This window comes from Diabrotica virgifera, chromosome 7, assembly GCF_917563875.1.
Source record: "Diabrotica virgifera virgifera chromosome 7, PGI_DIABVI_V3a".
NCBI lineage: Eukaryota > Metazoa > Arthropoda > Insecta > Coleoptera > Chrysomelidae > Diabrotica > Diabrotica virgifera.
Window position 1 is genome coordinate 6,878,623 of NC_065449.1, and position 14,275 is coordinate 6,892,897.

Consider the following 14,275-nt stretch of genomic DNA (forward strand, 5'->3'; position numbering starts at 1 on the left):
AAAAAAAAGACACTCATACAAAGACAACAGGACAAATTTACTAAGATTTATTTAACAAGTGATGGAGTCACACTGTCTAGCTACGGAAAGTTCTAAAGAGAAGTGGATTATCAAGTGAATAGAGTAAACAGAGCCACATATTGCGTGAATTAAACAATATGGAGAAATAAAGATAATGGAAGAGAAATGAAACACAGATTTACAAAACAGTCATCACTTCATTTGACCTTAATGCATACGCGGCAGAGGCACGAGCTGACACAAAAAAAAACAAAAAGATTGCTGGAAACAGCAGAGATTCAAACCCTTAGAAAAATCGATGTGACATAGGGAATATAAGACAGACCTAGACGTACAGAAATACGACGGAGGTGCAAGGTGGAGAACACCAAGAAGTGGGAAGAAAGTAAGAAATAGAAGAAAAGAATAGAACGATAGTTAAGGACGGTTAAGAAGGTAGAATAGTTAAGACGAAGAAGGACAATTCACCAATAGAGAGTCGATCAGTGGAAAGACCACGAAAACAATGGAACGACAACTTAATGGAAGCACATTGAAAAACAGACAGAGTCATGTCTACAAGAGTAGAAAAAGAAGAAGAAAACATAAGACTTACCGCTTCCTGAATTGTGACTCGATTCTTGCCAGTCACCTCCATTTTGATTGTGCCACTCAGTATAGCTTTCCGTGTACCGCTCAGTTGTACCACGTCCCGCATTGTGACTTGAATCCACATACGTATTCACTTGAGAAGATTCGCCGTCTGTACAGTCAACATTGGAAGGATAGTCGCATACCGAAATCTTCGGATTGAACACAGTCCCAGGACCGCAATCCATCACGAACGTCTGACCATTAGCACAGTTCAAATATTTCTTGCACTCTGTAGGGTGCTTGTGTAGACCCACGAATCCACTGGGACAAACAGGTCGAGAATTCGTTGTTTTTTTCTGACTAGCTGGTTGTTGGGGTGTAGGTTGGTTTCGTCTACAGCTGGGATCGTTTACGTTACAGATGTTGTTGTAATTGGGACGTTGTTGTTGAGCACTCGACCATTGCGTAGCCTGTTGTTGTGGAGCAGTTGACCATTGGGTGACTGTACTACTTTGTCCTGAGTATTGGTCACAGTTGTGTGTAGCTGGATTACAGTTATGCCTGTTGAGTTCTCCATGACCGTTTCCTAAGTATTCGTTGTTTTGCCAACTGCTCGAATAGGTCTCTCCGTACTGACCACAATTTTGGACTGCTGGATTACACTTTTGGTTAACTTTATAAATTTTTTTAACTAAGCCTTCAGTATTTCCATTTATTGGACTACCATGTTCACCAGGAAGGAAACACTTTAAAGTTTGTAGATCGCATCCCACGTACTCAGTAGAAGTACTGATTTGCTCTTGATTATCAGTTTGCCCATATGTCGTGGAGTGAGTATAAGCTGGGTTTTGATTTGAATATTGTCCTGCAGTGTTTTGTCCGTAGCTTGAGGTTTGGTGCTGATTTGAAGATTGTCCTGCGGTGTTCTGTCCGTAGCTTGAGGTTTGTTGTTGATTTGAATATTGTCCTGCAGTGTTTTGTCCGTAGCTTGACGTTTGGTGCTGATTTGAAGATTGTCCTGCGGTGTTTTGTCCGTAGCTTGAGGTTTGATGTTGATTTGAATATTGTCCTGCATTGGTTTGCCCGTAGCTTGAGGTTTGTCTTACACAGTTTTGGCCCGAACACCGGTAATTATTTTGGTATTGGTACTCTTGCGTTGGTCTTTCACAATTTTCTCTTGGTCTACACCCATAACTATTTTGTCCTCTATTTGAATCGTACCTTGCTTCGCCCGTGTTATGACCATATCCTGAATTGTCAGTGCCATATTGGTAATTATCTTCTCTATCAGTGGTTTGCGAATGTGTAGTAGATTTAGATCCTGACTGGCTTCCACGCAAGTCGTAAGATGTACTATGTCCACAGTTTTGAGTCTTTGGGTTACAATAAGTGTATGTAGGTACTGTTTCTTGACCTACAGAATGACTTTCATGATAGTTACCTACAAATTAGAAGAGATCGATTAGTAGAATATTGTCAAGAGAAAGAAATGGTCATCACAAACAACTTTTATCAATTACTACCAAGGACACTTTATACATGGAGTGCACCAGGAGACCACGAAAATAATCTGATAAGAAACCAAATCTACTACATTTCTGCCAACAAAAGATTTAGAAATTTGATTAAAAGCATTAAAACATATCCTATTGCTGATGCAAACTCCAACCACAATCTATTTCTTCTCCAAATTCTTCTTAAGAACAATCTGCCATTCGTCCCTGTCTCTGGCAACTCTTCTCCATGCTCTAATTTCAATAGCTTTTAAATAATTCTCTAAGTTGTCTTGGAACCTGAGTTTCGGTTTTCCTGTTGCTCGTTGTCCTATCGGCCCTCTTCGGTCAAAAACTTTTCTGACTATGGCATCCTCCTCTCGCCTGATTACATGCCCTATCCATCTAAGGCGTGCTACTTTAATGAATTTTACAACGTCAAGTTCTCCAAAACTTCAACTTAAAGTTGTAACGCCTGCACCACAAACCCTGTTCTTTTGTCCTTCCATACATTCTTCATAGGATTTTTCGCTAGAAACGTTTGAGCAGTTCTTGGTCATTCTGTGTAAGTGACCAAGTTTCTGAACCATATGTTAGCATTTCTGAATCATACTAGTCTGGGCTGATTATCGGAGAATAGGCCATTTTTGGGAAAAGTTATTTACCAGCAATTTTATTGCTGGAATCGAATCTTATTATTGTATGTATTAATAATATAGGTATGCAAAGTCCGCAGATAGTGTGCTACTTTTTTTCTAAACAAAATGGCGCCCGAAAACCGTGTTTTTTTCAATTTTTGCTCTATAACTCCAAAGATTTTAACTTTACACCAAAAACACTCAAATAAAAATTCACCGCAATTAAATTCTGCATAGAGACGTGTTTTTTCCGATTTACTTTGACGAAAACTTTCCCCGGAAAAAGCGGGTTTTTCCAACAAAATCTTTAATTTTCAACTAAACTTTTAGATAAGTAATTGTTAATCAATAATTAAATAACTTGGTAATGTAAAAGCCCTTCTCATATAGATTATAATTCCAGAAGTCGATGGAAATTGAATGAACAGTTTAGCAACAATTGAATTGTTAATTAAAAATTTACGGTCGCTATAATAACGACAATAGTTATTATGCATAAGAATAACTATGATTTTTTCATAAAAAGACACTATACCTATCTAATGTACCTTACAGAATTGAAATTGGACTATTTAAACGGCCTCTGGAATATTTTAAAATTATAAAGAATTTTTTGGCTTATAATCAAATAGAATATATCGAGAAATATTAAACTAAATTAAATTCTAAAAACGGTATTCGCAAAATAGCGACAGGACGCTTCTTTTAAAAGAAAAAACGTTTAATTATGATGAGTAGATCCTGAGATACAACCGGTCAAAGTTGACCGGAATTTACGGCAAAGATATAAACAATAGGATCATAATTTTTAAATCATCACCTTTTTATTTTGTCCTCTTTCTCCACGCCAATATTCATATTCTTAAAATACTCATAACATATATTATTATAATAAAAACTATCGATAATACGTGTGAAAATTGCCAAAAATAGCAAAATTCCAATCAAAAATTAGGTTGGAGAAAATGTAACCCTCAAAGTTCAAAATCGGTATACGTTAAAAAATGCATTTTCTCGGCTTCCCATGGAGCAATTTCCTTCATTCTTTTTTTGTTTCCAAGTAGCTCGAGTAGAGCCATCGAACTAACGCATTATTAAATGTCAAACTTGCTTTTGTTTTGTTATAATAAATTAATTTATTTATTATAACACAAAATTTTAATTTGCTTAAATAAAAATTGTTTAAATAATTATACAGCTTTCAAATGAGAATATTTATGTTTTTAACTTTAAAAGGTACACTTGTAGTAAGTTTATCTTAAAAAAGCCTACAACTGGGAAAAATATGTAGTTTTCTGTTCTTATAAATAATTTAATCTATTATAACAAAACAAAAGCAAGTTTGACATTTAATAATGCGTTAGTTCGATGGCTCTACTCGAGTTACTTGGAAACAAAAAAAGAATGAAGGAAATTGCTCCATGGGAAGCCGAGAAAATGCATTTTTTTAACGTATACCGATTTTGAACTTTGAGGGTTACATTTTCTCCAACCTAATTTTTGATTGGAATTTTGCTATTTTTGACAATTTTCACACGTATTATCGATAGTTTTTATTATAATAATATATGTTATGAGCATTTTAAAGATATGAAAATTGGTGTGGAGAAAGAGGACAAAAATAAAAAGGTGATGGTTTGAAAATTATGATCCTATTGTTTATATCTTTGCCGTAAATTCCGGTCAACTTTGACCGGTTGTATATCAGGAACCACTAGCCATAATTAAACGTTTTTTCTTTTAAAAGAAGCGTCCTGCCGCTGCTTTTCGAATACCGTTTTCAGAATTTAATTTAGTTTAATATTTCCCGAGATATTATATTTGTTTATAAGCCAAAAAATTGTTTATAATTTTAAAATATTCCTGAGGCCGCTTATATATTCCAATTTCAATTCTGTAAAGTACATTAGATAGGTATAGTGTTGTTTTATAAAAAAATCATAGTTATTCTTATGCACCATAATTATTGTCGTTATTATAGCGACCGTAAATTTTTAATTAACAATTCAATTGTTGCTAAAATGTTCATGCAATTTCCATCGGCTTCTGGAATTATAATCTACATGAAAAGGGCTTTTGTATTACCAAGTTATTTAATTATTGATTAACAATTACTTATCTAAAATTTTAGTTGAAAATTAAAGATTTTGTTGGAAAAACCCACTTTTTCCGGGGAAAGTTTTCATCGAAGTGAATCGATAAAAACACGTCTCTATGCAGAATTTAATTGCGGTGAATTTTTATTTGAGTGTTTTTGGTGTAAAGTTAAAATCTTTTGAGTTATAGAGCAAAAATTGAAAAAAACACGATTTTCGGGCGCCATTTTGTTTATAAAAAAAGTGGCACACTATCTGCGGACTTTGCATACCTACATTATTAATACATACAATAATAGGATTCGATTCCAGCTATAAAATTGCTGGTAAATAACTTTTCCTTGTATTTTGCTAATTAGCCCAGAGTATACGTTAGCATGGTCTGTTTAGTGTTTTATAGACAGACAATTTACTTTTTCTAGGTAGTCTGAGGCCATCTGAAATTGTTATCTTTAGATAGCAGCGAGGCTAGCCTAGGTATATGAAGGTGTCGGTACCTTCCAGTTCTAGGTTTTCAATTATCATTCTTATAAATGTCGGGTGGTTTGGCCTAGTGCAGTGGTCGGCAAATTTTTTAGCCAAAGAGCCAAAAACGAACATTATAACAATTTTAAAAAAATTGGGAGCCAAGTCTGGTTGTTCAGCAAACTTTTACTATACTTAATAAACCTAAAGGGTCTAGTCGGTTAAGATAGTGAAAAATGCTCCCAGCAATATTCCAAAAATAAAAAAATCGCATGTTCTACATCAAAAAGTATTGGGCCAAAAAATGTTTTAAATACCTAGCCCCATCCACAACCCCCCAAAAAATTAATACGTGTTTTTTTCGTTTTTTGGCGGTATCTATTTAGAGACATCATTATTTTTTTCGTTTTGTACGGTTTTATTTCCTACAACACTGTACCTTTTACAAAATTTTTGGCGCAATATCTATTTTTTTAATGTTGATATGTAGAACTGAAAAGGGAAAGAACAGCAAACGTGACCTTTTTCAGCTGATCATAAGAATCAGGAATACTATTCCAAGCGTTGAAAATGATCATGTCTTCCTTCTCCAGGTGATTCAAAGCAGGCCACTTGTAATGTAAATAATTTTTTCTTCTCCAATATTTCCAATTCAACACAAATACGTTCGAATTTAGTGCGCCATACCTCCTTGTTCTTAAATCCAGAAATTGAATTTCAAACTATTAATGCCAATTTCAAAAGGAGAAAATATCAACTTGGTTATCGTAGCGTTAAGAGGATTTTTGACAAATGCTTAAAGATGTAGGTAATGTTTTTCCTATCAAGTTTTTTTTTAATGAAATTATTATTGTATCTTCTTCTTGACTGGCTTTACAACTCGGGGTGAGTCTTCGCCGCATCCACTATGGCCCTCCATCGTCTGCGATCTTGCGCTTCGATTTGCCATTGTTGTACCCCAATCCTAGATAGATCGGTTTCAACATCATCCTTCCATCTTTTTCTGGGACGGCCCACTGATCTTCTACCGTCTGGTCTCTCGAAGAACACTGTCTTTAGCACTCTGTCTTCCTCTGATCTTACTACATGACCTGCCCATCTTATCCGATTAGCTTTTATATGTCTGACGATGTTTTCAGTACCATATAGAGTCACCAATTCAGCATTGCGGCGCCTTCTCCACTCTCCTGTCAATTCATCTCTTTGAGGACCAAATATCATTCTGAGGACTTTCCTTTCAAATATCAGCAATTTATTTATTTCTCGCTGATGTAGAGTCCATGTTTCACTCCCATATGTAACAACTGGGCGAATAATTGATATGTACAGTCTTAATTTAGATTGTCTTTTCAGCAGCGTAGATCTTAATAATGATGATAGGGAGTATAATGCTCTATTTCCCGCAGCTATTCTTGCTGAGACCTCTTTTTCTATGTGATTGTCCTCTGTGATTACTGCTTCCAGATATTTAAACTCTTTTACTACTTCAAAGTTGTGGTCATTAATAGTTACGTTCTGCCTAACTCTTGGTCTTGGATTTTTGGTCACCAGCATATATTTCGTCTTCTCTTCATTTATTCGAAGGCCCATGTTACCTGTTTCCTCCTCGAGCATCTAGATCATCGGCAAAGGCCAACAATAGTTTTGATCCTCGATTTGCGAATCCCCCTGTTAGTTCAGACGATATTTTACTTATTGCGTATTCTAAAGCCAAATTGAATAGCAATGGTGATAAAGGGTCTCCTTGTCTAAGCCCTGATGTTATACTAAATGGCATCGATGTTCTGTTTCCTATCTTTGCCTGTGCATATGAGTCTGCCACGCACATTTGAGTGAGCTGCAATAATTTTCTTGGTATTCCCATTTCTAGCATTGCTAGCCATAGTCTGCTTCTTTTTATCGAGTCATATGCTTGCTGGAAATCTACGAAGATTTGGTGTACATCTCGGTTGAATTCCCAGTTTTTTTCTAATATTTGTCGGATGGTAAATATTTGATCTATTGTTGACCTTCCACTTCGAAAGCCGCATTGGTAGTCGCCTAGAATATCTTCCGAATACGGAGTGAGTCTCTTTAGTAAGATAATTGATAGAATCTTATACGCTGTACTAATAAGCGATATGCCTCTGTAGTTTCGGAATTGCTCTTTATTTCCCTTCTTATGTATGGGTATTATAACGCTTCCATTCCATTCTCTAGGCATTTTCTGCTGTTGTCATACTCTGAGAATAATATCATACAATTTTTGATGTAAAACGTTTCCTCCTTTTTTTATCAATTCTCCATTTATACCATCATTTCCTGGTGATTTGTGATCTTTAAGAGATGCTATTGCATTCTTTACTTCTTGGAGTGTTGGTGGTGGTATTTCCACATCTGCAGAATGAAATGTAGTCTCTGATTCCTCCATCTCACTTTCAATATTTAGTAAATTCCGAAAGTATTCCTTCCATCGCTCTACGATTTCTGTTTCCATCATTATCAGTTCACCTGCTTCATTTCTCATAGCTTGTGTTACCCCAACATTTCCACCTTGTCTGACTGTCTTCACTTCCCTAAAGAATTTTCTTATTTCCACTGATTTTGTATCCACTGATATAAAATAATATGTGTGCCAGAGCCGCATCTAAGGAGCCAAAGAGCCACATGCGGATCCGGAGCCGCACTTTGCCGACCACTGGCCTAGTGCAACACATATATTTGGTCTTTTGAACACTTATATTTAGTCACATTCTCTATGCAGATGTTCTTAATGACGGAAATGCTTCAGTCAGAGATTGTGTGGACCTACCTATGATGTCTATGTCATCTGCGTATCCGACAATTTGCACTGGTTTGTTAAAGATAGTACCATTACTCTTAGTCTATTTTGCAATGGAAGAGTCTTGAGAAATCGTTTTGGATTTTTACCATGCTCTCTGCTCCTGTGAGTGTAAGTTCAGTTCATTGGACAAGATGAAGCGGTATTTGAAATTCTACCATAGCAAGTAGAAGTTTACCTCTATTAACTGAGTCATATGCGGATTTGAAGTCAACAAATATGTGGTGGGTATCGACGCCGAACTCTAGGATTTTTTCAAGGTAAAAAGAGAAACGAGTGGATAAGAGAGAAAAATATGTTAGAGATGTTAGACAATATAGTCTAAGAGCTAGTGAACCCTCCGACTAACGGTCGTCCTGTAAGGCTAGAAATTTTTCTAGTGATAATTCATAGCACACCAAGGCTAAAAACCATGACCTGGCAGGCCTCAGCGGTGCACGTGTATCTACCAGGTGAATCGAAAAGTGCAAATTTAGGGGGTAAAATAAACTTTCTCCTGTAAGGTTTAAATTTAAGTATGTGTTTGAGTAAGTAATTTAGAAGAAATGTGTACAATGACAGGCGATTCTGAAGAGCATAAGACCTTGCCAGGCGAGGGGAAAGATTAGGGGTGTTTTCTAAAATTATTCTTTTTGCATCGAACAAATTTTTTTTAGGTTTTTTGAATAATTCCAAACAGAAAAGGTCTTTAGTGATTTTTCTCTTAAGTTAATAGTTTTTGTTATATAAGCGATTGAAAATTTTGAAAATTGCGAAATCGGCCATTTTTAACCCTAAATCGGACATTTATCTAAAAATTTCAATGTTGCCAAGGTACGTAGATATTCTTTAAACATTGATTGATGAAATCCCGAAGAGTTATTTGAAATAAAATATCGAAAACCCCTTTATTTTTTTAATGGCTAATCAAGCGGGCGCGTCACTGTAGTATAAGTGAGGACGTTTGAGTTTGCATAAATTCATTATCTCGAGAATGGGCAAATTTCAAGAGAAATCCTCAGATAGATCGATTTTTATTTTTGAATTAGGACTTTTTGGCATATATATAATACTGGTGACGTCATCCATCTGGGCGTGATGACGTAATCGATGATTTTTTTAAATAAGAGTAGGGGTTGTGTGATAGCTCATTTGAAAGGTTATTTAATTCTCTATTCAGTAATATAAACGTTAACATAATTACTTATACAGGGTGTACAAAAAAAAATTTCTACTATTTGTCAAATTTAATCAAAGTTAATTTAATAAAAAAAAATTTTTTTTGTACACCCTGTGTAAACAATTATATTAATGTTTATATTAGTGAATAGAGAATTAAATAACATTTCAAATGAGCTATCACACAACCCCTACTCTCATTTAAAAAAATCATCGATTACGTCATCACGCTCAGATGGATGACGTCACTAGTATTACATATATGCCAAAAAGTCCTAATTTAAAAATAAAAATCGATCTATCTGAGGATTTCTCTTGAAATTTGCCCATTCTCGAGATAATGAATTTATGCCAACTCAAACGTCCTCACTTATACCACAGTGTCGCGCCCGCTTGATTAGCAATTAAAAAACAAAGGCGTTTCCGATACTGTATTAAAAAAAACTCTTTGGGATTTCATCAATCAATGTTTAGAGAATATCTACGTACCTTGGCAACATTGAAATTTTTAGATAAATGTCCGATTTAGGGTTAAAAATGGCCGATTTCGCAATTTTCAAAATTTTCAATCGCTTATATAACAAAAACTATTAACTTAAGAGAAAAATCACTAAAGACCTTTTCTGTTTGGAATTATTCAAAAAACCTAAAAAAAAATTGTTCGATGCAAAAAGAATAATTTTAGGAAAAACCCCTAATCTTTCCCATCGCCTGGCAAGGTCTTATGCCCTTCAGAATCGCCTGTCATTGTACACATTTTTTTTAAATGACTTACTCAAACACTTACTTAAATTTAAACTTTACAGGAGAAAGTTTATTTTTCCCCTAAACTATGCACTTTTCGACTCACCTGGTAGATACACGTGCAGGGCTGATGCCTGCCAGGTCATGGTTTTTAGCCTTGATGTGCTATGAATTATCATTAGAAAAATTTCTAGCCTTATAGGACGACCGTTAGTCGGAGGGTTCACTAGCTCTTAGACTAATAAGTTTCAAAATTGAAATTATGATTTGCCTGACACAATATAAGACAAAAAGAAGACCGATGGAACAAAATTCTTATAAATTGGAGACCGTGGGAATATAAACGAAGCAGAGGAAGGCCACAAATGAGATGGGCAGATGATATCAAGAAGCACGTGGCTCTAGTTGGATGATTGTAGCGACAAACACAGAAGAATAGAAAAGCATTGGCGAGGCCTCTGTCCAAAGATGGACCGAAGAAGGCTAATTAGATAGATAGATCTCACTCTCTCTCTCTCTCTCTCTCTCTCTCTCTCTCTCTCTCTCTCTCTCTCTCTCTCTCTCTCTCTCTCTCTCTCTCTCTCCTGTCGTTTCCCCCTTACTGAGGATCGTGATTTCTTCCAATATTCCTAACAATGTTTCTTCATTGGTCTTTATCTTCAGCTGCTCTTAAGAGCTTCGCAGAATGAGTTTCCAGCAATGCTTTATTTGGTCGGACCATCTAGTTGGTGATCGTCCTCTTGATCTTCTCCCCGGAACGTTTCCAGAAACAATTAATCTCTCCAAACTATCGTCACCTCTGCGAACCACGTGACCAGCATCACATCTCAAAGGTATCAATTTTTTGGCGCTCGCATGCGCGAAGATTCCAAGTCTCCGCTCCGTATAGCAATATTGAGAATACAAGGGCATTCACCAGTCTCATCTTGATATTTTTAGAGATAGATCTGTCTTTCCAAACTTTTGTTTGGCGACTCATCACATTTCTTGCTATACCAATACGTCTTCGAACTTCTGCTTCACAGTTACCATCGTTAGTTATACTAGACCCGAGATAGACAAAGGTGTTTACTATCTGGTATTCCTGTAATATGTTAGTCAGTTGAATAGTGTCAAATCTGTCGACCACCATTATTTTTGTCTTAGCTTTATTGATTTTCAGACCAACTTTATTGTTTTCGTACTCAACTCTTCGCAGAAGATCAAACATTTCTTGCTCATTTGCTGCTATAAATGTAGTATCATGCAGATAGATAGATAGATAGATAGATAGATAATATTTAATGTAACTTTATGATTGTTATTAATTTAATAATGACGTTTCTCTTTGTTTTTGGGTATAATATGAGCTTGCTCCTCTAATCTTATTTGTTTTATAATAATAACAATAATAATAAACTTACCAGATTGACAATTCTGGGATGTACACAGATTACGACCATCAGTCAAACCATGCGACCATTGATACTGTTGTTGAGCACCAGCTACATTTAGTTCAAGGGAATTATCTCCATTGAAACAAGTCGTACTTTGCGGATAATCACACATATTTTTCTCCATGTCAAACAAAGTACCGGGTGCACAGGACATTTTATTTTCTTGACCGTTATCACAATTGATAAATTTTGAACAGTCGAAATAGTCCGGTATAATACCGGAAAAACCAGCAGGACAGGAAGCTTGCAGCACGGATTTCTGCACTCTTACGTTTTCTATGGTATTTGAGCTAGGACCTAAAAGAATTATTTTAAAAATATTTTTTATGCATATTAATATTTTAAAAATAGATTAAATAAAAGTTTAAAATTTTCAAATTTCACGAGGAAAATAAAATTCCTGTAGCTGGCTGTATAAAATAAATCACAAAAATACGAGATCCTTTGTAAAAGGTATATTTAAAATTCCCTAAATAAGGGTTACATTAAATCACAGAACGTTTTCTGATTAAAAAATCCATCATCAGTGTTACTAAAAGCCCAAAAATAAGTATAACCTAATTAGTTAAGAAAAAAGATTTAAAGAGTTGACTAAGGTTAAAAGATGCAAGAGGACATACTTACAAAAAATAGTATGCCTGAGCCACGAAAATGTTTTGGGTAAAAACCCTTTACATGTTAACATAACAACTGTCAACATTTGGGGGTCGTCGTATTGTACGTTTTGTGTGCCATGCAAAACGTACGGCAAAACGTACGGCAAAACGTACGACAAAACGTACATTTTGTCCAGTGTATAATATGGCGTGAAAACAGCAAAACGTACGTCTTGTCGAATCGAAAAAATTTAATCCGCTTATTGACAAAACGTACGTTTTGTATGACATACAAAACGTACAATACGACGTAGCGTGAAAACGACCCTTAAAAGGAATCAAATGGATCGTTGGAAAATTTCTTGGCAAACTTTTTGTAACCACTCGCAAACAACACAATATGTTTATACAGGGTGATTGATTAGTACGGTAAAGCTCAATAGGTCCGCTATAGTAATAGATAGCAATAAAAGTTAATAACAAAAATTTAGCGACCTTTAAGCCTCACATTACAAAATTAGTTAGAATGTTACAGGGTGTTCAATAACACAGTGGCAGACCAAACTTTTGTTTTTTTAAATGGAACACCCTATATTTTATTTTAAATTCGAAATCCTGTTAACTTCTCCATCACAAAAATATAAAGGTTTGTTATGTTATATAGGGTATTTACAAAGTTATAACCAATTTTATATGAAAATCGTAACAAGTTCAACTCCCTGTATAAATAAAAATAAGCAAAACAACAATGGTTTATTAATGCCATATTTTTTAACGTATTGTCAAAATTTTCAAGAATGGTCGACATTGCTAATTTTCTTTATATCAAATACAGGGCGAGTCAAAACGCAAGTACATTATTTTCTCAGTTATTTTATATCCGTGGAACACCCTGTATTTTATATCACTATTGAAAAGTACTATTACCGTACTTTAATTTTTAGATAACATTCCCTATGTCTAAATTTACTAGTTCGAGATATTTTCATTTTTCAATGGACCAGTAGCGTGGCCACCCAAATCACCAGAATTTAATAAACTGGACTGATTTTTTTGGGGTTACGTTAATAATGAAGTTTATAAAATACCTCCAACAACAAGGGATGAGTGAAAAATAGAATACAAAGTGTTTTTCGATGTGTTAATTTACAAATGCTCCGTAGAGTAAGTAGCTCATTCAATGCGATCGTTTTTAGGCGTACATAAATGTGTTAAGAGTGTAGCGTTTAAAAAACCAGTGAAAATATGATCTTTAGATTTGTATAGATTTTACAATCCCTCTCTAAGAAGTCCAAATTTTTTTATTCAGTTTTTTACTTAAATTCAGATTGCAAGGAATTTTCTAAAACCGCACCTGTATACATCTACGAAGTATTCCGCAACATTTCAATGTGTTACAAGATTCCTGTTTATTTGAGACGCAAAAACAGAATTTGTAAGAAGTTTTGACAAAAGTACAGTTCTAATGCGTTGATGAACTTTCTAGAATAAATGTTGAAAATCAATTTGATTGGTTTGTTTGAATTTGGTACAAAGATCGAAGCTCGTAATTGGCTCTGAAGAACGGAAGCCGGAAATTGCGTAGTGACAGGATCAAGGAATTTTGGCAGGAGACGGAGAAGAAAGCAGGCATTCTTACAATGGTAGTGAATCAGTAAACATCGATAGTGAGTTACCGGCTTTTTTGTGACGCAAAAAGAATTTCCAAGTAAATGGGATCTATCAAAGTTCTTCTGTGTTGTTGTTAAGTAGGTGTACCATCAGTTTGATGGTGTAGCAGTTCCTTTTTTGATGGTAAAAGTGTAATATACGCTTTGTAAAAATACTGCGTATGTATTTATGAAAGCCGGCATAGTACTAATATCGTAGTGATGAATTAAACCCAAGCCTCCCGTCTCCTGGATTAGAAAACCTATTTCCCGAGGTAAATAAGCAAATTTCTTTTGTTTTATGGTATTTTCATGGTATAATGGTATATGGTGCAATCAGTAATTTTCCATTGACATTTTCCCCTTCGAGTGACGTATGAACTACGTACGTGCTGTCAAGTGTCATGTCAAGTTTCACAATGGTGAAGTTTTGAATTTTAAGGTATAGTGACTTTTAATAATTATAAAATTCTCAAACTAATAACGTTAATTTCTTTCAACATAAAAAAAATAAATCTTTTTGGAACTTAAAATACAAAGATGAAAAAGTAAATTGTTGAACAGAACAAAGAATAATTTTGCTTC

General features: G+C 35.0%; 1 protein-coding gene across 2 annotated transcripts in view; it reads right to left on the bottom strand.

The window, feature by feature from the left end:
* LOC114336349 (serine protease svh-1) overlaps positions 1 to 14,275 on the bottom strand; it is a 55,606-nt gene that overhangs the window by 22,692 nt on the left and 18,639 nt on the right. Inside the window, exons 4-5 of one of the 2 annotated variants that reach the window (XM_028286700.2) lie at positions 11,413 to 11,742; positions 617 to 2,035 (exon numbers count right to left, since the gene is read on the bottom strand). In XM_028286700.2, the coding sequence (XP_028142501.1) occupies positions 617 to 2,035; positions 11,413 to 11,742 (1,749 nt within the window). The remainder of the gene's footprint in view (positions 1 to 616; positions 2,036 to 11,412; positions 11,743 to 14,275) is intronic. The other variant, XM_028286701.2, reaches the window with a different exon arrangement.